This window comes from Typopeltis vanoorti, chromosome 7 (assembly GCF_054136105.1).
Source record: "Typopeltis vanoorti isolate ZY-2024b chromosome 7, IOZ_Tvanoo_1.0, whole genome shotgun sequence".
NCBI lineage: Eukaryota > Metazoa > Arthropoda > Arachnida > Uropygi > Thelyphonidae > Typopeltis > Typopeltis vanoorti.
This window is the reverse complement of record NC_143555.1, coordinates 36,198,850-36,224,541: the sequence shown is the minus strand read 5'-3', so window position 1 is coordinate 36,224,541 and position 25,692 is coordinate 36,198,850. Positions and strand designations below refer to the sequence as shown.

General features: G+C 33.8%; 1 protein-coding gene across 5 annotated transcripts in view; it reads right to left on the bottom strand.

Moving 5' to 3' along the window:
- Positions 1–25,692, bottom strand: part of LOC150104583 (homeobox protein six1-like) — a 77,749-nt gene that overhangs the window by 29,524 nt on the left and 22,533 nt on the right. The window contains exon 3 of one of the 5 annotated variants that reach the window (XR_016548538.1): positions 6,990–7,403. Coding sequence is in view for 1 of the 5 variants with exons in the window: in XM_090395210.1 (XP_090251336.1) it covers positions 14,882–15,182 (301 nt within the window). In the remaining 4 variants the exon portion in view is untranslated. Of the gene's footprint in view, positions 1–3,172; positions 7,404–13,358; positions 15,183–25,692 lie in introns of those variants that run through there. The other 4 variants (XR_016548536.1, XM_090395210.1, XM_090395211.1 and 1 more) reach the window with 4 other exon arrangements.

The following is a 25,692-nucleotide window of genomic DNA, read 5'->3' as shown; positions in this document are numbered from 1 at the left end:
CCACCTTCCTGTACTTCCTTCAATTCTAACTGCTGCTGACTTACAACTCAAATAAAGACTAAGTATTGCTTGATATAATGCCCCATAGAGACATCATATAACTGTAGCCAGGAAATCTTTGTCTTTGTCTTTTTAACCACCTTACCGGCCATTATGGATAGCGCAATAGCGTTTCCAATAGCTTCTCTCTTGGTACCTGTCATATGCCTTTTCCAGATCTACAAAACTTAAATACAGATATTTATTATATTTCCATGATTTCTCAACTATCTGTCGTGAAGTGAAAATCTGATCCTGACAGTCTCTATTTGACTTGAATCCAATTTGTTCTTCCCCAAGCTTTATTATTATTTCTCACTAAATATTTGATCGTGAGTTATACTGAAATATCGGAATACGAGATTATATGGGTTCCTTTGGCTTTAAAATATCAGTTGTTTCACAACAGAGCTCTGCTAATATCCTGCTTAATGCAGCTTAATAAATTCTAATCAATTACATATCCTTATTTTGAAACGGGGCGAAGGTTGAAGATGATTGCCTTGAATTGGAGTATAAAACGATCCGTTTTCCACCAGGAAACAAAAGATCATCTGGGAAAGAACAGCATTTTGGAAGTATCAGTTTCTACCCGATTAACATGTGTAATAGTACTACCAAAATGTATTCTAGGTTGGATTTATGTTGATTGTGTGAGCATACAGGAAACCGCGCAACTACAATCCGTTTTTTTTTTTTTTTTTTTTTGTTCTGAAAAAAAAAAAAAAAAAAAAAATCAGCAAGCGAGCCGTATATTGAATGATTAATTTGCCGGTCTGGCTGGCTGGTTGGGTGGTTAGCGTACCCATTTTCCAACCAGCAGGTTGCGGGTTTTCTTTAGTTGGAGTGAATTTCCTCGCCTAGTGTGAGACCACCGCCCTGAATATTGGAAATCTGAAGTGGCTTGAAAAACTTGCATGTTTGGTCTCTAGAGGAGGATATCCGGACTATGTAAAAAATTAATAAAAATAGAAAAAAAATTCTTAGCCCACCCACGGTACGAATGTACTACACGTTTGCAGAAAAACCTTTTGTAGGTTCTCACCTACATACTGCATATTAAAAAAAAAAAAATGTGCGTATGGGCAAAACCCATATAAGTAACCTTATCTCCCGACGAATGAAATGACCTGTATATTCACAGTCACAACTATAATTTTTTTCTGTTGTTCAGAAACCTTTATATGTTATTCTCTTTCATGAATAAGAAAAATGGAAATGTCATTTAGGTGACTTTTCCTGATACCTAAAAAAATGAGGACTTGAGAGGAGTCATCTTTACTCCACACTAGATATGGAATAAATCACATTAAGGAAATTAGCTGTAACTGTGAATCAAGTAAGGCGGCTAAGGCTATGGTATCCATACGTTATATACTCAAATCCGTACCATCTCAGAGATCTGAAGAGCTCATTTTCACTTCCCACATTTCAGACCTTTCCCAAGCTGTAGAAAAAAAAAGAAAAAAAAAAGAAAAAAAAAGAAAGAAAATCACACCAGAAACTACTTCGAATACTTTCTAATTAACAACGCTTTTTTAATTTAATTTCTGTCCCTTTTTTATGTGAATCACACTCACGAAAGTCATAAACCTATCGTATTTGTATCGTGCATGGGCTAATAATTAGATAATCTGGAAATCCTACTCTAGAAATTGAACATCTTACTTTTTCAAGCCACTCCCGATTTCCAACATGTAAGATTATATTTTCACATGTCCGATGAAATTCCTTTACAGGACATTTTCAAACACACAGCCCGTTGGTTAGTGTGCTAATAAGTTTCTGATTCGCTCAAACATGCGGACAGTTGTATTAATTATCATAATAAAATACATAAAATATCAGTACCTAAACAAACGTTGATGAAATAGATAAGCACATATAAATAAGTTGTGTAACTTATGTTTAGTATTTTGCTCAGATGCATGTCTAAATATGAGCCCTTCTCCACCTTGAGCTTGTGATACCTTCAAATTCTCTTTCTTTCACTTCGAAATTTCCTGATGACAGTTTCAAAAAATAAAATAGTTTCTCCCCATCTCTGATGAAATCTGAATCTTTCAAACGAATAAAAATGTGTCTTGTCTTATACCTAGCCAATTTAGAACAAGAAATCAGTTATCTCACAGATGGATCAAAATATACTTCTTTTTCCGACTAAACATAGGGTATTTTCAAAATATACTAAATTCTTGTACATCTGATAAACAAAGCTCGCTCTTTGCGAATCAGAGAGGGGCTGGTCATACTTAAATTACGACTGTCTCCTCGAATACTGTCAGTTCATCCACTCATATCATCTTTAATATCAGAACGAGATCTAGAAGTCACGCAAACAGTTTCCTCCAGTTAGTTGCGTTCTAAGTAATAAAGTCAAATACATCATCTTTATGGAATCAGAGGTCACAATAACATGATTTATTCCCACTTATAGTCGACAAACCATAAAATTCGAGTTGTTTTGCATTTTTACATATAACAGTTTTTCAAATAAAAGATAATGAGATAGCTATACGTCCCCTACTTTTAAAGAAACTGACAGTTTATTTACAATAAGAAATTGTCAGTTTCTTTTGTTAAAGAGATCAGCATTCCAAGAAATGGCATAGTGCTCGCTAATAATAATGTTTCAGTCGATATGGGTTGTTTAAATTCATTTTTAAAGATATTCCTTCATTTCCGAAAAAGTTGATACAGTTGCAAATATATATATATATAGGGCTTTTTTTCAGCCGGAACAAGTTCCGGTAAATTTCTCTATGGTATATATATACCATATATACCATTATGGTGTATATATATATATATATACATATACCATAATGCCTTGCCTACTCCCATTATGGTATATGATATATGATATCATATGGTATATGATAGCGGATTTATTTCATTTATCGGATTCACTAAAGAGAAACTGTCAGGTTTTATTTCGACCTCTCAACAACTGATATTCCATTTCTGACAGGAATACTTATTTATAAAGTCAGTCATTATTCGAAAATAAAATAACTGTCGCCAACCAAAAGTTAACAAACAAGTAGTTAGATAGGTGATAAATTTGTAGATAAGCTTAAATATTGCCAGGATTCAACTCAGGTTTAGCAATATTAAACGCAACACCAGAACAAAATGAATAAGATATTTATTTAGCTGCTAATATTTTGTTGGATTTCAAATTATTATCTTCATATACAAACAACTTGTCAATACACAGATATTAACAATAAAGCAGAGAAACAGTTCAAAATTGTAATAGGCATAATAAACAGAATTAACACTCTATTTTGGCAACCATTAATTTTGGATAAAAAAGAATTTACAGCTGTTTGGTTTTTTGTGAATCCTGCCATGAAAGACTGTTAACCTATAATACCATGACTGGTCCCTAAGGGTCAAATCTCAAGCCTATTCTAGAGACCAAATGGAATATATGGCCTTTAAAGACTAGGCTTCCAGTAAGTAGGGTTTGGTCTCACCAAACTATGAAATTCATCTCTCGCTCAAAATGTCTCCATGCCCACTGTGGGATTCGAACATATAGCATGTTACTTGGAGACCAAATATGTTAACCATTCAGCCAACCAGGATGGCAATTTAATGACAAATCCCATGATTTGTCATTAAACTGGTGTTTAATGTTCTGTGACTCAGATTTTAACAAATCTTCCTGGCTTTGCATATTAACCCTCATCCTTTACATGAATGGGTGAGAATTATTAGTTTGATGTGTGGGTTGCATGGTCTGGAGATTATATTATTTACATAGTACTTATATCTTGGGATACACCCCGCATAGAGGAACATAATATATATTTTTTTAATATTGTATATCTGGAATGGCATAAAGGTGCATGTAATAATTACCATTTGGTAGGGGCTGTAGCCAAATGGCTAATAATGTGTGGTGAGACAAGTAAACAAATAGACTTGACCTCATTTATCATTCCAGTTCGTCCCGAAGATCTTTCATAAAATTCAGATAACGAATCTGAATGGTCACTTCTGAAATACTGATTACATATGCTAAGTGCTTTTTTTTTTGGAAGGTACGCAACGGTACGTCATACAGCACCTTTCTAAACAGGGGCACGTGACCAGTGGCGTAGCTAGGGGAGTGCGGAGGGGGCGATCCGCCCCGGGCGGCACTTTGAACCTTTTTGAACTTTTGCAGTTAATTCTAAAATACAGTCTGGAGAACTCAGTTCCAAATATTGTAATACTACTGCGAATTTTCCTCACAATTGCTGTAAGTGTTGCTAGTTGTGAGAGGAGTTTTTCTAAATAAAATTGATTAAGAATTACCTACATTACTATGAAATAGACTTCGCCAATGTCATCGACGAATTTGTTAACAGAGAGGCAAGAAAAATGACATTGTAGAATTTTGAAAGTAATGTTTTACTTCTAAAATAAACAGTGTTTTAATTTATTTCCGTCTATGCAGTGGCATAGCCAGGGGGAGGGGGTACGGAGGGGGAGGTCCGCCCCGGGCTGCACTTTGAATCTTTTTGAACTTTTGCAGTTAATTCTAAAATACAGTCTCGAGAACTCAGTTCCAAATATTGTAATACTACTGCGAATTTTCCTCACAATTGCTGTAAGTGTTGTTAGTTGCGAGAGGAATTTTTTAAAAATAAAATTAGATTAAGAATTACCTACATTACTATGAAATAGACTTCGCCAAGGTCATCGACGATTTTGCTAACAGAAAAGCAAGAAAAATAACATTTTAGAATGTTGAAATTAAATTTTTACTTCAAAAGTAAGCAGTGTTTTAATTTATTTCCCTTTACGTCGTTTTGACTTTTTGGTGTGAATTGATTGAGAGGGGCGGCAAACTCAGGGACTGTCCAGGCGGTAACTGTTCTAGCTACGCCACTGCCTCTGCGTCGTTTTGATTTTTTGTAGTATTTTTGTATTGAGAGGGCGGCAAACTCAGGGACCGTCCCGGGCGGCACAGCTCTAGCTACGCCACTGCACGTGACATATGGATGTGGTATCGTTTCAATTTTCAAATTTTCCTGCTAACAATGAATGTGTATGGCGCCTATTCTTTTACAACACAAGCGCTGCATATACTACAGTATATGAAACCACGTTTTACAACCCAAGCCTTAATATACCGTTAATTTGGCTAAAGACACCATCCAGAGAAATATACATTAACAATAAATAGACTAGTAAGATAGGATTACTCTCCTTATCACAACGGAAATAACATTAATAAGCAGTTAAATTATAGATATGATGAAATTTTTCTCTCCGCTTACAATGAGTGTGACTGCAACGCTTTTTGCTTGGTTTGATTGCTGTAACTACTTAAGTAACTTTTAAGGGGAGAATTTTGAGGGGAGAAACGGGTGAAGGTGTGTTAACTCTTTCCATACCAGAGTAAAAGGACTTTTAGAGCATTTTGGCTTTAATCGACAAAAGTTATGGCACCTTAATATTTTTTATGTTACTCCCACTCATGCAAAACTTCAGGGCGCACAGGTGCACGATGCTCTAGCTGGGGTCCTCGAAACGTTATGGCCATTTAAGCGCCCCAAATAATGAGAGGATACCAGGAATACTCTAGCGCCTCGGGAACAGTGTAAGTATGGCCCTGCAAAAGTTTTTTTAAACCTGCTACATTAGTACCGTGAGTGGGCTAAGGATTTGTTTTCTGTGCCTTATTAATTTTAAATATATTTTTTAAATTTTGATTTTTTTTGACATGATCAGGAAACCCTGGCCTCGAGATCAAACATTGAAACATTTTTAAGAATGTGTTTTCACAGCGGCGACGAAATTGTCCAAGTTCATTTACTACTTTTTTTTTCTTTTAATGTGCACATTAATACCGTGGGTCGGTTAAGAATTTTTTATTGCTTTATAATTAATTAATTTTTATTTTTTTAAAAAATTGTATTTTTATGTAATCCAGAAAACCCGCGCATACATGGAACTTTTTCAAGCTACGTCAGGCTTCCAGTATATGAAGCAGCGATATCACATCTGGCAATGAAATTTATTTCCCACCCATCTATGCGAGTTAAATAACTTGCCGCCTGCTGGTTAGAGAGCACTTGGCCAACCTGGACAGTAATCTCTAGCAAATGGATTTCTATTTATTTAATTTTTAAGCAATGCGAGCTCAACAATGTTTATGATGGTTAGCTTATGAATTTATGGAGATTGTTATTACAGTTGACTTAATATTTATTTTGTTTAACTGTGCCTTCACAACTTTAAAGGAGAATTTTAATTTTTGCAAAAGGAGTAAGGAAATTATTACAGACAAACAAAAACAATGAGTGGTCATTCTTGTACAGCGAAATCATGATGACCAGGGACAAAGATGGCTGAAGCAATGATAGTAATAAAACAGTGTCAGCCATCCTTGTCCTTGGACATCATTCATTATCTTAATGATCGAACACCCGTTTTTGATATATGTACTATAAACTTTTTTTTATTTGTATTTTCATAGTAATTCCAAATATCAAATTTTTTACGTTCCATCAATCTAGGCCGGCATTAATCAGCAGCCGAGTTAAATTCAGGTATGCTGGTTCATGGAGCTTTTATAAACTCCTCTGCCTTATACCTGTTTGATTTATAGTATATTAAATTATTCATTTGTTTTCTTTTATTTATATATATATATTTTTTTTTGACAAATTTAATTTCTTCTACCTAACGGTTGTCCTAGGATGACTGTGTTAGCCTGTGCAATTTGCCTCCATAGAAGTAGAGTGCTAAAAGAAAGACCGTTATAGGTTCGCTTATAGTCGTCTACGAGAGACACTTTTCTATCTCTGTTTTCGAACCCAGGTTCCAAAGTTAATGAATATTTTTCACCAGTAAATAGAGTTTCTACTTCTTCCGGAAACTTAAGTTTGTAACCATTAAACTCAACAAATCAACCTTAGAAATATACAGTTTCAGAGAATAATATATACCTGTTAGGGGGATCACGAGATGGTGACAGTTTTTCGCCGTATATTCTTTCTTCTGTGATGACTGTGGAATCATCGATAGCCTTGAGCTCAGCTGTCAATAACGGCTCAGGATTGAGAGCAGCTGCAAAGCATTCTTCAGGAGAGTTTGATAAATCTGCTTATTCCAATTTGGGAATGAAAGGCTTACGGTTTTTAGATCTTTTGGAAATTCTAATCTCTTTTATTTAATTTAAGTCTTTTTGGGAAACTTTTAGTACCTTGACGGAAAATTCCATTAATAGGTTAGTCATTTTTGAAGACTGCAATGATATTCCTGTATAAAATATATCTTTGTCGATATTAGAATTGAGCAGAACACGGAAGAAAAATGCTAACTGTCTGGTGTTCATCTCGGCGCAATACGAGTCTGTAGACCTAGGAAAGGACAATATCATCAATCAAAATGAAAAAAATATTATAGAACAAAAGAATGAAAGTTGAGTTTAAAACAAAAAAAAATCTAAATATTCAAATCAGGGAAATCAAATCAACGAAAGTGACGAAATTAATACTAATAAAAGGGGAACACATTCTGCCAAATAAAATAACGTAACTTTGGCAACTGTTAATAGAAGGAAAAGAAAGTCATTTGTATTAATATATTACGGAAAGAAAGATTTTTTAAGTTATTTAAAGCATGAGTTGCAAAATCAGGGATGAGGTGAAGATAAACTGACGGAAACAATGCAATTTTTTCTTGACGATTAGTTAAATAATTATCGATAATAGTGTGGGATTTGATAAAACTTGTTAAGAAATTACGAGTGAAAGAAGAGTCGAAAACGTTTTCGGCTTTTCACAATTTCCTTCTTTAAGGAAGAGATAATAGATATAATATAATTTCTTAAGAAATTACGACAGCAAGAAAACCAATACGTTCCCTTTTTTTTTTTTCGACGTTTTCCTTTAAGAAGGAAAAAGTGATTTTAACAGAATTTGTTAAATAATAAGCGAAAGAAGAAAAAACGAAGACAGATTGGGCTGTATCTGCCATCATCGCACTGTAAAAAAAAAGTAAACCTTACCCACCTCTTGATGTTTCCCCTAATCACTCTTGTTGCTTGAACACACTGAGGACATTTAAGGATATGATGCGGTGAGAAAATTCGTTTAATTCGTATGAATTTTTTTTCTTTGTTCTCAAAAATAAATCATTAAAGACACCATTGGGAATGCAAATAAAGATGATGCACATGGTATGATTATCTGTTTAAAATCTTCAGAGAGAATGAGAGAAAATAAGGTCCCCCCCTCCTCCCTCCCCAGCAATTTTTGTATTTTTCTTAGGGCGCAAAGTATGTAGGCACACAATGCATGGAAACAGACAGATATTTCTTTCCAACTCAGTGAAAGGCGAAGTGCACTGGCTAGTTTACTCTCAGAACTTTATAACTCCCCACCAGAGAGTGCGATCTGATGACCTGTTATTATGCCGGCTCCTTCTTCTCTTACAGCCGTCTGTTGAACTTAAGGCTCAAGTTTCAGCCGCAGTTTCCCGCTGCCTGTTCAGGTCCGATTACACCACCGTCACCACTGTCCTCCACCGTTGACGTGGCGAATGAGGGGATGTTGTCTTTGTTGACATCGGCTACCGTCAATACTGCCAACACCTCGTCACTATTGGAATTATTATGTTTCTCCCTCCCCCCTTTTATCTTTTCTTTACCTCTCCATATTAGTGTTAAAAATACTTTTTCTTTGTTTATGAACACTATCGTAATATAAGATGTAGGTAACGTTTTAAGTAATTCGAAGGTTATACTTAAAATAACACTGGAAGATATCACAAGGCATTTGTATCTCTCTCTTTATATATACAGTATATGTATATCTAGAAAAAAAAATTATGTTTTATTCGATACAGAGATGATGCCAGGACTACTACATTTACACGATTTACCAATGTAATTTAGTTTATTTCTCAGAAAAAAAAAAGTATAAATGAAAAAAATGCAACATCACATTTTACATATAATGTGTGCTTTAACATTAACGATCCATATCATAATGTCACAATTAATTATGGCAGTGCTCTCAGACTCAACTTAGATACTCGTTTTAGCACGTTATTACAATAACTAAGTTTCATTATTATTTGAGTTTAAGCTGTTATTATGACTCGAATTTGTTGTGTATAAACAGAATTAATTTAATTGATTATAGAGTTACGTTGAATTTCAGATTAAACATAAGATTTTATTTTAGAGAGAATTATCAAATTCTACATTTATTGTAGATTTACTTGGTATAATTCCGTTGATTGATTCTGTTGTGAAAAGATTAAGACTTAATCTTTTCACAACAAAATTAATTACATAGACTAATTATTATGAAGATTAATTACACATATTAAGGTGTATTCTAGTATGTACTCGACGTCGTTTTTTTCCTTCTTTTTTTTTGTTTTGAGAAGAACTGAAGTTTTAAGAGAAAAGTAAAGCCGATTCCTGTTCGATATTTAAAGAACAGAATGAAAAATCAATCCCAGACATAAAAAAACGTTTCAAAAACAAGTCTCGACTTGAACAGAAATTTGATAGAGTTCTGTTCACGATATTGATCAGTCAATATTGATACTATTTTCCGATAATGTTCATGAATAGAACAAAGCATGAACAAGCACAAAATAAGAAAGGTTTTATAATTATGATTATCGAGAACAGTGATGTCTTCTAATGATCCAGGATAGAGGAGTGTATCAAGCATTTAATATAGAAACGACATCTACCTATTTTTGAACAGAATAAAAACGCATAGTCCAATGAAAAGAAAGACGTGTGTAATGAAGTTTTGAAGAGAATCAAAATCAAAACACCGCGCTCAGATGAGAACTATAGAACTGTAGACTCAAATAAAAAATTATATATTTGAGGAATGGTGAAAGGATTTGAAAACATGAAAAACCTTACAGAGAATCAGTGGCAAAATCTGAAGAAAAACGCTATATAACTCATCCAGGAGATTATGCGGTGAAGGTTTCGACGAACCCGGAAACAATCCAATGCGGACATAGGAAATTAAAGAAGAAATCCACGAAAAAGAACTCATATAGGAACGTCTCCTCGCTAATGAATCAGCATATATTCTGAAGAATGCAGTGGGAAATATAGAAAGCTAAATTATGTGTAAAAGTAGCCTAAACAAGACGAAAGAAGTATACTACGATTTATTACATTTTTTAGAAAAAATGTAAAAAAGTAAATATATGAAGAAAGTGGCAAAATGCTTTAAAACCAAGAAAGCTTAGAAATGCAGGAAAATATGACAAAAGAAAATAAACGTCTGAGAGTTTTATCAACTTTAGTTGATATAAAAATGGAAGATAAAATATATCGTGGAAGAATCTTTAGTTTGAAACGAAAGGAAATAAACAACAGAACAATGGTAAAAAAGATTTCCAGGAGAAATGTATTCATGAGTAGACAGAAAAAAAAAAAAAGCCATCAGAAATATAAAATGTGGAAAGGCTTCCGTAGGAATATTATTCTACCTGAAATGCTGAAGTATGTCGGTATATAATGGCTGCACTGAATTGATGCAGAAAGTATGGTCAAAGGTCTAATCCCACATAACTGGAGTAGAGCTCTCATCGTATCAATTTATGAAAAGGGAAATAAATCTGAAGGTCACATTTATAGAGGTAATTTCTTACGTATTTCAAACAGTATTTATAAGGGCATACTTGAGAAAGGCTGATAAAAATAGTTGAAGAGAAAATCGACGATAGACAAGCTGGATTTTGGCCGAGTCGAACGGGGGTTGCTAAGATCAGATTATTAGTTTAAGATAAATAATCGCATAGTTTGACAAAAAAAAAAAATGGTTTGATGTTAAATAGAATGTTTAATTAATCAAACATCTACGAGAATGGTATCAAACTTGCTATTCAAATATAAGATATTAAGCTATTTAAGATGATATTATCTTCTTACGTATTTTCCACACGTCTCCAAGATTCATATCACAAGTGAAACAGCTGCTGTGAAATTTTGTATGAAAAAAATAATAAAAAGACGAAAGTGTAAATTTATGAAAATTTGCAGGAGAACACGAAACATGAAGTGCATGTTTCGTGTTCAGTAGGGAAATATAGAAAGTGACATAAACTGTGCCTAAATAGTTATAAACTCAATTTTTAGCGAAAACAGCAAATAAATATGGAAACAGATATTGGAATAAGTAATCTGCGGGACGCTATTTGAATAAATTTGTAACCAATGAGCAAGCCAAAGGAAGAATAATAAGAAGGCACGAAAATAAAAGAAATAAGGATCAACAAAAAAAAAATCCATGATATATTAAGATGAAGATAGCGTTAAATTTCAATATGCGAATAGAAGATAGATCAGAAGAAACGAAAAAGTTGATCAGAGAGTGAAGATCATAGATATAAGAATACTAAGGAAAATTGGGTAGTGAACAAATACTATCATTGGCAGAACCGTATTAAAATGGAGATATCAAAAATAACTTGATGTTATTATTATTCAAGTATATGTAAACAGATATGGTCTAAGACTTATGGTGATTTAAAGAGAATGAAAGACAAAAATTGACAAAAAAACAGTTTCAAGCAAACATGACAAGAAAAATTCTGTGAGAATGACCATGATATAACTAGGTTGATGCAGTTAAGGAGTGCTTTAGAGGATGCAATATGTAAGAGCTAATAAAATCACCGACCATAAATAATAGACCGATTTGGGAAAAAATTGGCAACTTTTCAATGAATCTTTTGTGGGACTATCATAAAATATGGTACATTCCATCATTCTCTTAATGTTATTTTAAGTATAATATATGGAAGAAAACAAAGAAAATTCCGAGAACTGGGAATTTTCTTTGTTCATATTTCGGATCACAAGATTAGGATCATTTTTCAGTTCACAAGTACATACAGAAATGTAGAGACAGATCACGAGGTATTATTATGTATTATTGTGAACAAGACAAATTAGGCAAAGCTTCTTTATATCAGATGAAAGAGTTATTTAGATAATTATTAGATAAAAAATAATAAAACCATTATATAGATGAAGAAAATTACTTACTGTGAAGACCTTTGGTAAATCATATAACTCTTAGGTATAGCATACAATACGGTGGAATGCGTTCCTTCACACATTTATAACAAAATTTAAACTCTATTTTGTTATAATAACTCTTTGCACTTAAGTATTTGCATTATAAAAATTCCGAACATAATGCAAATACTTAAGTGCAAAGAGTTATTATAACAAAATAGGGTTTAAACTAACTAAGTTTTAAACTGCTATAACCCTGCTTTGATAAGACAGTGCTTAAATGCGAATATTAATAATGACTAACTCTTGTCTAATATCTTAGTTTTTAATATGATCCTGCAATTAATGCCATTTGTTTACTTCTCTAATTTTCGCAGGACTCTTCTATTCGTGGTGGTCTCCATTCTCTGATCAACTCTTCTGTGCCATTCAAATTCTCAGATCCATATGGTAAAACTGGTTTGAACTCTGCTTTGCTAATGCTAGCTTGGTCTTTGGATAGTTTCGCTCTTGTTCCATACAAATTTATTAGACTCACTCCTCACCATATCAGCCTTAGCCTTTCTTATTTTAGTATAGCGTGTAAACTATTACATCAATTACTTACTTACTGTTACTTGCTCCTATATACATAATTATATAAATGTATATCAGTTTTACTTTGGCGTCCACCCATGAAAAGAAAAGTTGTGAACATGTACATTAGTACGGTGGATGGGCTAAACTTCATTTTATTTATTTTTTATTTTTACATAACCCGGAAACTCCCCTACTCAAGAGATTAAGCCATTTCAGACCTCCATTAAGCTGGTCTCACACCTGAAATTTCATTTATGAAATTCACGATGAAGTTGATCTTCCAGCTAAGGACTTTTGCAAACATCCAAACCAGCGGCTTGTTTGTTGAAGAGCACGTACACCATCCACTTGACTAGCTAGGCTGTCAACTATATATCTGAATGGATGAAGCATTCTTATTGGATATCATCCTTTTCATATTATTCCGCTTTTGATAATACTACAAAACTTGATAAAGGGATGAGAGAGAGAGAGAGAGAGAGAGAGAGAGAGAGAGAGAGAGAGAGAGAGAGAGAGAGAGAGAGAGAGAGAGAGAGAGAGAGAGGAGGTAATTCACAAAAATAAGCCTCTTGTTGGTCGCCTCGTTTCATTCGTAAGTCGAGGTTTGCAAAATCTTCTTGATCAGCAGTGAAGAACTTTTAAAAACATATAACGAGGATTAAATATTTTGTTAGCACTCAAACGAATTTTTTATGTGCTTATTATTTGAAATAAGTTATTCCAACACTTTATTTTATTTTTTTATTTGTTTCATGATTTCCTATTTCACATTAACTACAGTCCTTAAATACACGTGGATAAATATAGAAGTCTCTTTCCCCGTCTTTTCTTATATAACATGCTCCCTTTGCTACGACATATCATAATCTAGATTAATTCATTTGCTCAGTGAAATGTAACAACTGTTCTTGAGGTATTGTTAACTGAGCGACAATATCCTTTTGCTATTTTGCGTATCTTAAATACGAAACAATAAGTTGGATGTAGTAAAAAAATTCCCAGTTTATTTAGTAACAAATGCCTTAAAATTGTTCCACAAATTACAAAACTTTAGAATCTTTATTAATAAAAATTATTGCAATTATAAAAATTACAAAAAATATGTTCGAAAATAAAAGCTCTGCTGTTATGATTACTGAATAGAGATGACAGAATAAAAAAGTGTGAATGGCATGTATGCATTGTTAGAGCTATTTAATTTAATTTTACTGAAATGTTTGTATTTCGTTATGAAAAATATTTCATAATAAAAAGGAATGTTGAGAGTTTATTTTTCAATTAGTTAGACTATAATAAGTTTAGTTTAATCTAAATGTATTTTTCGATTGTTTAAAAATCAAATTTGACTATACATTGTTTGAGATCAAAGAGTTTTGGAACCAAACTGACACTGAAATTTTTTTTTTTCTTTTCCCTTTTTAGGAAAGTTGGAGTCTGCTCGTCATTATAATGTAATTACTAATATTACTTAAATTACATCTTTAACAGAAACCTGATAACATCCTAAGTAATATGGGCATATATTTTGAGCAGTTAGCTAAGTGTTATAGAATGCTTAAAAAAAGTCAGTAGACACATAGCTATCCATTGATCATTTGTGAATATTTGCTCCTGTTTTACAGGGCTTGCTTTTAAAAATATATTACTGTTTATCATTCACTTAGGATTAAAACATGAACACTTGTTATAGTATTTATGATATCGTATATGTATATATATATATATATATATATGATACATGAAGAAATACGGAAGGACGTTATCTGATATTTGCCCTAATAATATCACCATTTTTAGAAAACTCCGATATCGAAGCGATCATTTTCCAAAGTGTCCACAGGCACACAATACCACCTGATGTTATTGGGGAAATTTCTGGGAATGTGTCGTTAAGAAAGTTCGTATTACTGAACTATGTTTGTCAGCTGCTCTTTGGTTATTCCCACCTATATTCCATAATATACGAGAAAGAGAGAAGGGGGTAACCAACTAGACTGGACTTCATTGTTATATCTGCTCGCTGATGGGGTCGGGAGGACAAGTTGAAGTGTCATCTTCTGTAAACGTCATCATGATAGCAGGTATCGCTTAGTAAAGGTCACAAATACATCAATAGCACTGCAGTTATTCAAATACGGAGAAACTCTATAGGTAGGAACAGATCGTGACGAAGCTGTAAAATACCCCTGTGATGCATCTTTGACACTACTACGATCTCTTTCATATAGTTCCTGATTATCTTATTTTTAGCTAAGATAATGTAACTGTTGTCCTCAAGTGCTGCACTGACATAGCATCGAAGGCCGACGGACATGCGGTGTGAAGAATTGTGGAAGAATACATGCTGGAATCAGATCGAATGGAAGTTATACCTGCCATAGCAACGTCATCTATCAGCTTATGCCCAAATACCACTTCTCGAGGTAAATCACTGGATAAATCCTCTCCAAACGTAATAAAACTCACGGGTGATATGGCTGGGGATGGGTCAAGACCCGTGATTATACGATGATCAGAAGGTGCCCTTTGGGGACACGAAGGGGAGCCTCTACTGCAGAAAGAAAAGAAAGTGAAAATTAGTACGATAATTCAGATAAATATTTTCAATTATGAACAGAAAAATTAAACAAATTTGTTTCGTGCTACTGTAATAAGAGCCTGATCTAGATAACTTGTTGCCATAGGGCAATTTTAAAGATACGCGCATTATATAAATGAAGTCCTGTAATTGTATCACCTTGGCTCAGTCCTGAAAGTAGGAACAGCAGTTCACCAATGCAGAAAACATACAGAATGAAATTATTATTATTATTATTATTATTATTATTATTATTATTATTATTATTATTATTATTATTATTATTATATAATATATTATATATTATATAATAATATATTATATTATTATATGATGTACGAACTTCTTTGACATTTTAATTATCCCTCCCTCATCTTTCTTGATGGATTAGGGCTGTTAGCCTGGTAAGGCCACGAAATTTGGCTTCTTATAAACGTATAAACTAGAAAGCTCTTATTCCTCACTTCCTAGATGGGATTCGAACACATGTCTTTCCAACAAAAGGACGTCGTTGCTGTCGACTACGCACACAGTGGCAGCGCTCAGTTTAGTTCATTGTCCCTAAAATTCTGCACAATTTTCCAAATAAATCTGCATATCAATGGATAAGACCTTTAGGAATTAAGAACTTTCTGATTTTCAAATTTTGTGTTGGAACTAACGATTTAATTGAATAGAAAACCAATCTTAAGGAAGGTTGGAGATACAATACAAAAGGGCTGCTTCATCTACGTAAGAGTAGATTAAAGTGGGAACTTAATAAAATATTAGTTGGTTGTGTACTTGTTTAATATTATGTCGATAAAGCTAAGGCAACTAGCGTCTGTTAGGTATAAGTGTTCGGAGAATATACACTGGTGTCCAAAACCTAAGGACGAACACTATTTCTAAAGGTTACAACCGCAAATTCAGACGAATTTGCTTGTGGCAATTTGTATAACTGAACGATTCGAGAAGAAAGCGGATACACATTCAAATTTTCGAATCGCCCGCAATCAGGTCACGTGGTAACACCCAACAGGATAAAAGACAAAAGGTTTTGCTAAGCGAATTGTGTTCGAAGGAAGATCTTTTCGGGAAGGAATAAAGTTGCAAACTTGGATACCGTGTGTCTCAAAGGTGATGATTTCTATGATTATTTCTATAAATCTAGATGATTTCACGTTGGGAAGAATTATTGGAAAGTTTGAAGAAGGCCACAGAATTACTGATATTTCCAGAGAGAGTTTTGAAATCTCACATAGCATTTAAGTATTGAGATTTGAAATCTCACAAAACGCTGCCCAAAGCCTGAATACAATCCAGGCATTGGGCAGCGTTTAATCCAATGGAATGTGTTCCAGACGTGTGCTAAGAGGTCGCCCTCGCTAAACTACGGAGCACGAAGACAGTTTTTTGGTTATAATAGCAAAACGTAGTCGACGTACCATGACAGGTCAGCTTGCAAGTCGGCTCCATTCAAGCACGAGTACGCGGATATCTCAACAAACTCTGGCAAGACCACTGCGATAAGTAGACTTATACGCCTGAAGGCCTGTAGTCTGCGTTTCTTTATCCACAGTTTATCGCAGAGCACGTTTCCAGTGGTGTTGTATTCATAAAAAGCGGACAAGACACTAATAGGCTAATGTATTCTTTACGGATGAGAGCCGTTTTAGTCTATCCTCAGATTCTAGACGACACTTGACCAAGTAAAAGTGGAACTCCTTACCATCGCGTGAATGTTCTTGAAAGGGATAGATACGGCAGGCTGGGGTCATGGTGTGAGGAAAGATTATACTTAATGGACGCACCGAAGTTACAAGAACTGGAAAAAGGGACTATGATCGATCGGTGAACGATATTGCAACGAAGTTCTTGAACGTTCGATTGTTCCGTGGTATTGCAGGCTAAGAATTCATTTTTATGGATGACAATGCCACACTACATCGCACAAGAGCAGTGGAGACTCTTTCGAAGACCAAGAATACTAATCGAATCGAGTGGCCAGCACGCTTTCTAGATCTCAACTCTATAGAACACGTTTGGAACGCAATAAAGAGACGCATTGATGCTCGAAATTCCCTCCAGAAAACAAACAAGGCCTTATCCTTGCTCTGAAGGAGGAGTGGGCCAGTTTGCACCAAGAACTATGAATCACTTGGTGCTAAGCGTGGTACAACTTTGTCAGAGCTGCATCGCAGTTCGGGGTGAACATTTATACTGAAATGTCTCTTCGGATAGTTTTCTGTATGCACCGTACATCATCAATTCCTTAACTACGTCCTTAGGAAATTTGTAACTTTTCACAAAACGTATCGCAATTTAATTTGATTTGTACGAAATTTATAACATATTTTTATTATAACACAAATTTATAACACATTGTGTAATATAATTTATCTTTTACCTGTATGTGAAAATTTTTTTCCATATACAGCTAAATGTAGTTCGTTTTTAGCTTTTGGACATTAATCTACCGTGTGAAGGAATAAAAGAGTGTTCAGGAAGGAAATTCTTTTAAACTCTGTGATTGACACGTAAATTCACGCGCAGCTAAAAAGTTTTTTTATAAATGTTCCTCATGTCCTAGACAGGATTCAGATTCTAGTCCTATCAATTTTTCTTACTGCGATCAGAAACATTACAGCGAAATAATTCGATTGTGGCTGTCGATCGTATCGTTCAATGATCTTTTCGCTTATCCTAGAAAGAAAGTTTCGTAGAGAAAAAAGAAATTCCAACGTCTGAGACCAGCGAACTCCTCTGTGACTGAAACGGCCTCTAAGTTTCTTCAATCGCTGAACTGATTTAAAAGAGGTTCTTCTAACCAGGCGACTTATTACTAAAACCTGCACTGCCAACAGGAAAAATATAAAAATAAATAAATAAAGCTATAATAAATAAATAAAATGAATAAATTTAAAAAAATATTAAAAAAATCCTTAGCCCACCAGCTGTATTAAAAATTAAATAAGGTAATTTCGCTAACATCAGTATCTTGAAAGACTGAAGAAAAGCGGAGATATAGCTTATTTTTTTCTTCTTAAGAAAATGTGCACATAGGTCAATGCAAATGACAAACAGATCATTTTAAGAGAGTTTTGGTGAAACATTCACGAAGTTGAAAACAAAGTCCGGAAATATTAAATTTTCATGTGTTGAAAAGCAGCACCAACTTTAGCATTATACTTGGCTTCGACGTTAGAACAGCAACTGACGCTGCCTAGCTTTTGCGGATACTAATTAAAATAATAAAGAAAAGAAATGAAAGAAGTTCATAAATGTTATAGATATTCTCTTGTAACAACACTGAAAATCATAAAGGAAAACTTCGGAAAATTTTTGTTATATAGGAAATATCATATAACCATCTTTCAAAATGGAAGCCATTAATGTGTTTTGCCGATTTATATATTATCTTTTGTAGACAGGCATTCTCAAACACTAAAATAACTACAATTGAAAAGAGACCGGAGCTCAGTTTCATCATGCGAAACCCTTTTAAGATATTCATTTTTGCTAATGGCCATATTCAAAGAGGATCAGAAATAAATGTCCAGATGCGAAATACAATATTGACCATCTTTCAATATAACAGAAGGAACTTATTCGGTTTTTTATTATATATTTAGTATTTGAGAAAAAAGGATAATGTATCAAATTTTACATAAAAATGAAAGGTAGAAAAGTTTTATGCTCGGTTTTATCATTTCACGACTATCAAAACAAGTATGAATTGCTAATTGAATCGAAGCTAATTTTTAATGCCACTTTTTTTGAACATGTTTGCATTTAATTTTAATTAATTATTTGAAATGATCTGTTAGTAATAAACTTCGTTTTTATTAAAAATAAGAATAAAAAAAATCAATTTTGAAAATATTTTGTGAAATTTTTGCAATATGTAAGGTCTTGAAATTTGCGATCTACCGATGGGAGGCGGCATACTTTATTGGTGGAAATATACTATAGAAAGTGAAGGATGCAAGGGATTTTAGGACAGTAACTGATAGATTCGAAGTTTAGGAAAAGTATCGCGAAGGTGATGAAAGTAACTCAGAGGACTGGTGCAATTATGAGAAGAACGTCAACCAGCAAATACAGAAAATTGGTAATTGCATTATACAAAGCCGTGATCAGACCTCATTTGGATTATTGTGCTCACATTTGTTCATCAGGATTCGAAGGTGATAAATTAACCTTAGAGAGGATGCAGAGGTGGATAACAAAAATTATATCGGGACTGTATAATGTTAGTTATGAGAACAGACTGAGGTCATGTGGACTATAAACTTTGATAGATAGAAGACGAAGAGGTGACATGACCGAGACATTTAAACTGTCAAGAAGTAGTTACATGATTGACACCGGAGAGATCTTTCTCATGGTAGAACAAGCAGAAGGAGGAAGGACAATGGGTCCATCCCTGGAAATTGTGAATGGAAGTGGTGAGCAAGAGGATGCATTCCACATTTTAATCTAAAAATGTGGAATGCATCATTGCAATAGAGCAGTGAGAGCAAAACCGACGAATGAATTTGAGTAATGGTATCATAAATTCTGTATTGTCTAAGAAAGGCCTCCCACGTTGTCTGTTGACTCCATGGAGGGCCTGAATAATAATAATAATAATAATAATAATAATAATAATAATAATAATAATAATAATAATACTCCACCTTTCATTATTGTTTCATAAATACAATTTGGTATTAATGTTATAAATAACATCAATACCAAAATTATTTTTTTAGGTTCTAATTTGAACCTCTTACAGTTTCTCTCTCTCAAAAGTATTCTGAATAGCAAATATGATGGTGGGTAATATAAAATAAAGTTTTCAGTTTTCTCTTAAATTTAACTATGAAAAAAAAAAAAAAAAGAATAATTTTCATAGCTGGGATGCCCAAGAATGCGGCGTGATAAATTGTGTTTCTTCGCCGATTTTCTGGGGCATATTCGATGTGAATAGCATTCTTGATTTTTAATTAGATTAAATATGTGAATGAACGACTTGTTCACGAACTTCTTACGGTTTCTCTCTCTCTCTCTCTCTCTCTCTCTCTCTCTCTCTCTCTCTCTCTCTTTCTCTCTCTCTCTCTCTACGAATGCTGCCATGTTCAGGAATGTTAAATAATTTGGATTGTATTTGTGTGTAACCATTTAGAGAAATGCCTTATCAAGTTATGCATAGTTTTCAGTAATACATAGCTTAAATCCAGTAGTTTTCAAACTTCTTAAATAAACGTCCCCTTTTTTTTATAAATTATTGCGTCCCGCTACACTTTTCATGACCTATGGTTTTCTTAGCATCTAATTAATTATAGTAAAACTAAAATGTTTTTAAAGTTTTTATAGTACCCAATTATACTAAATGTTAAATAGCCCAAAGAGATATTTATTTTAAAATTACAATTTTTAAATTTCTTAGTATATTCATTCAGTTGGTAAATTGAAATAAGCCGATTGAATAGCGAATACATACTGGAGTTGTAAACAATAACATTGACCAATGCTTTGCAATCCTCCTCCAGAAAGAAGCCTCGCCTCCCCTGTTTGAAAAGCACTGACTTAATTACTGTGACGTTATTTATATCTTGATAAAATATCATGATAGACTTCCTAATAAGATTAAATCTAGTGAAAATTAAATTTAGATAATTAAGATAATTTATTAGATTTTTTTAAGGAAAATTGATTGAAATATCTGTTTCTTTACTATTGAAAGACAAATTAATAAAGATACAAAAGAAGTGTTGGATATAAGAGAAGAGTTTTAAAATTAAAATGGAAACAGAAGGGACATATTGCACGGTTGAAAAGTGATAGACGGACAAAGACGCTCACTCAGTGGAATCCCCATGAAGATAAAACGAATGCGTGGACGACTGCAGAGAAGATGAGAGGATGACTAGCTGGAGATGGATGAAGAATGTTAGCATCGGAAACTTTCAACAGGAGACAAATGGGGAGGCCTATAACCCAAAAATGGCTACAAGAAGGGCTCAAAAGAAAAAGAAAAAGAAGACCAGTGGGATTCTGAATCGAAGTCATTATACTGAAAAGTATCATGTTTGGTCTCTCGAGCAGGATATTCCTGCAGTCAGGATTACTCGAACGCAATCATGAATGCAAACTTGCTGATGTTATCATTAAGCTATATTTGATATAAATATATCAAAATCGTATAAACCAATAACGTACACGTCGCAATCAACCCCAAGACACGACAGTATAATTATTGTTTTATTGAAAATGTCACTACACAGAAACTATAATTCTGCAACATTTCCTTTTTTTATTTATGGAATAACGCGAATGTTTGCATTTATACTGTTAGTTAGAAAACCCTAGAATATTTACGAACGTTCTATTTAATAAATAGCCGATAAAAGCAAAACAACTATGCACACACGTGCCTCTTTGTTCGAGAATTTTTCCAAGTGACAAGCGCATTTTATCCTATAAAAAATCGTTTTTGCCTATTTTCTCTTTAATAAGTTATTTTGACACAACAAATCTTCAAAATAGCGTAGGCGGATAGAAACCTAATTCCGCCATGGAGTTCATGCCAGTCCCAAGCCTGGATAAAGGAGATGGGTTGGTCAGATGAGTGTCGATGTTCTGGCCGTAAAGACAAAACACGATTGTTATCTGATGCCTATGCCTAAACTATCAACGGTTAAAACATGCCGGCGCGGACGTTTCCCGGATGAAGAAGGTCCACGATACCAATCGAGCGATCGGGATTGGATTGAAAAGTGAGATACTGAAAGGAAACAGAAACTGAAACCGACAAAACTATTATCAGTAGGAACATGGAATGTGCGGACACTTTGGATGTCGGGAGAACTAGAATTACTTCGCGAGGAAATAATATCACATCGATATTAGAAATGAAGATTCTAATATCGATGTGATATATTAGAACTGGCGGAGATGCGATGGACATCATCATCATTAGGAGAGATAAATGAATGCGAATGAATGGTCAGGGCATGAAACCAAGCGCGAAGCAGGAGTTGGCTTCTTTCTTAACAAAAGAACTTTGAGAGGCACTTAGGCTACAAACCAGTCAATGAACGAATAATGATAGCAGGATTTCAAGCAAAATCGTTTAACATATTAATAGTCCAAATATATCCATTAACACATTCGACAACACAGATGAGGATATTGATTTTTTTTACAAAGATTTGATAGAGAAAACAGAAACAATACAAAAAAAAGATAAAAAAAAGATATACTAATTATTAAAGGAGACTGGAATGCCAAAGTTGGAATAGAAAAAGATGGTTGGGAAAGCGTCATTGGAAAATATGATTTTTGAAAAAGAAACGAACGAGATGAAAAATTGTTAGAATTTGTTGTGGACCACGAGATGATGATCTGTAACACAAGATTCCAGCAAATGCAGTGTAGAAAATGGACGTGGCGATCAAATGATGGGAAAATCAAGAACACGATCGATTTGATTACAATTAGTGATTGCAAACATCAAGTTTAAATTAAACATAATATAAATTAAAGCAGAATATAAATTCCATCATCAGAAATGAAGAGATACAGCAAGAATAAGGGAAGCAGAAATAGGAAGAATGTACAGAACAGTGTTAGAGGAGAAACTAAAAAGTGTGGAAAAAAATTCTAATCTGAGAGTGAAAGGAGTAATGAAGACGATAGAAGATGCAGTTGAAGAAACAGTACCAGAAGAAGAGAAGATAAAGAAGTGGATTAGACAGGAAACACTGAAGTAAGTACAGGAGAAGATAATGTTAGGATAAGAAGGGATACATCAAAATAAATAGAGGAGCAATATAGAAGAAAGTGTAATGAGGTGAAAAAAGCTGTTAGAATGGATAAGATGAAATAGTCAGAAGCTCAGTGCAATAATCTAGAACAGCACTATGAAGAGCAGAGCATAAAACAAGAATTGCACAAAATGATTAGAACCATTAACAGAAGGTGGCAACCAAAACAGATCACAATTATAGATGAAAAGGAAAAGTATTGATGAATAAAGATAAAATTGTACAGCGTGGACAAGATACTGCAGTAGGCTATATGAAGAAAACCTAGATTTTGATGGAGTTGAGAAACTGATTGAAGAATTGAAGGAGATATCGGCACAAGGTAATGAGTATGACATGGGCATTTTAAGAAGAGAGGTAGAAAAAGCAATAGGACAGCTAAAACACAAGAGTCCTAGTAATGATAACATCACTGAAGAAATGATTAAATGCGGTGGCGAAAGTATGATGGAAGGAAGGGAAAATGCGAGAGGAATGGGTGAAATCAATATTACTGACATTATACAAAAAAGGAAATATGCTAGAATGTAAAAATTATAGAAAAATTGCTTTGACAAGTCACCTTGGTAAGGTGATGATGATGATGATACTGACAGAAAGATTGAGAACACGATTGTAAGCATACCTTGCAGACGTGTAAGCAGGATTTAGGAAAGATAGAAGTACAATTCAACAGATTTTGACAATGCGGCTAATAGTAGAGAAAGTTAGGAGGAAAAAAACACATGTACTTGCTTTGTTGATTTTTCAGAAGACATTGGACAGCATCGACCAAAAAGTGACATTAGCAGTGCTAGAATCTTATGGAATTGACAGAAAACTAATAGCTATATTAAAATATGTTTATAAGAATGCGATGGAATAGGTGAGGAACAGGTGAGGATTTGGGAAAATGGTTTAGAACAAGCAGAGGTACTAAACAGGGGGACCAAATTCACCAAGCATCTTCGACGCACATTTAGAAATAACAAGGGACATGATGAAAGAAGATACAAAATGAATATCAGTACACAGGATGAAAATTAACAATCTGAGATTTGCAGGTGACATTGCTATCATTGAAGAAGAAGAAAAAGAACTACCAAAAGCACTGAAACTGTTAAATGAGGAAGGGAAGGGATTTGTACTTGTTATGAACTTGGAAAAAACGAAGAAATGGTATTTGGTGAGAAGAACATGAAACAAAAGATACAAGTGGATGGAACTGATATCAGAAATGTAGAACAATTCACATATTTGGGAAGTAAAATGACATATGATATGAACTGTAAAAAAGAAATAAAGATCAGGATTGTAAAGGGAAGAACAAATCTGAAGTACATGGATAACATCTGGAAAAGTAAAGTGATCAGTCTGCAAACGAAATTAAGGGTATTAGAAACATGCATCTTTAGTGGTGTGCTGTATGGATCTGAAACGTGGGTAATAAATAAGGAATCAAGAAAAAGAATTTTGGCATTTGTTACAGAAAGATTCTAAGAATAGGATGGGTACGGAAAATCACAAATGAAGAGCTCTGTCAGAAGATACAACCAAAGGAGAATTTAATGCAGAAAATTATACAGTGGAAGCTGCAATCATTTGGACATATCTGCAGAATGAGCGAGGATCGGAAGATAATAAGAGGTAAACCATACGGAGAATGGGTAGACGACGCAAAGGACTGGTGGAATGGGTTTACAGCAACTGCGACACTGTGCAGTGGACAAAGAAAGGTGGAAGAAGATAGTGAGGGAGGCATCGGACACCATCGGGCAGTGTGCCTATGGTTTGTGATGATGATGATGATAGAAACCAAATTTTAAATTTATATTTTACGAGAGTACTCAACTAAATCGAAAGAACAGCAATGAAGTTATTATAGTTAACAATGGGAAGCAATTATTATTATCATTTTGCATATTTTTTTATTTTTTGGCATATGGTGTATACTGCTATTCCGTTTTTTTTTATTAATTAATTAATTAATTTTTTTTTAATCTAGATTCCAGTGCATAGCATGTGCGATGAAATTTTCGTTCACATATGCCTGGCAACAATACTACCAAACAGTTCTCAATTCGGATTACGTTGTACAGGACCGTATTGACAAGCGATTGACATATTGTTAACATTTATAATTTGATAAGGGTAAGAATGGGCAGCAATAGTCATTGATTCCCACCTGTTAAGTACTTTTGTTTGCAAGATGTTTATGAATGTACATACAGTATAAACCTTTTGGCGGCCTATTGGCTACTTTCAATAACTCATTGTCAAGCTACCAAAATTATTTTAGTGATTGAATCTATAATTCTAGATTGTAACTTACGATTCATCGTCAAGAACAAATCAAAATTTATATTATATCCAATAATAAATGACTTAATTTTTTCACATGCATTTTCTGAAATTTCGTGTAATTTATTTCTAAAATAAAAGAAAAAGAAAAAAAAAACTAACGTACTAAGCACGGTGCACAAATATTCAATATTCATTTGAGTATTATAATAACTAAAATCCTCATTCAGAAAACAATATAGACAGAATATAAATATTATCAGTGTTTCTAAAATCTACTGGAGTATGAAATATTTATTAAAAAATTCGAAATACCATCTCTATAAGAAATTCTGCAGAGGAAGCGACAATCCCATTCACTTAATATTTTTCAAATGAATCATTTTCGTTCAATATTTGTCTTGACTGAT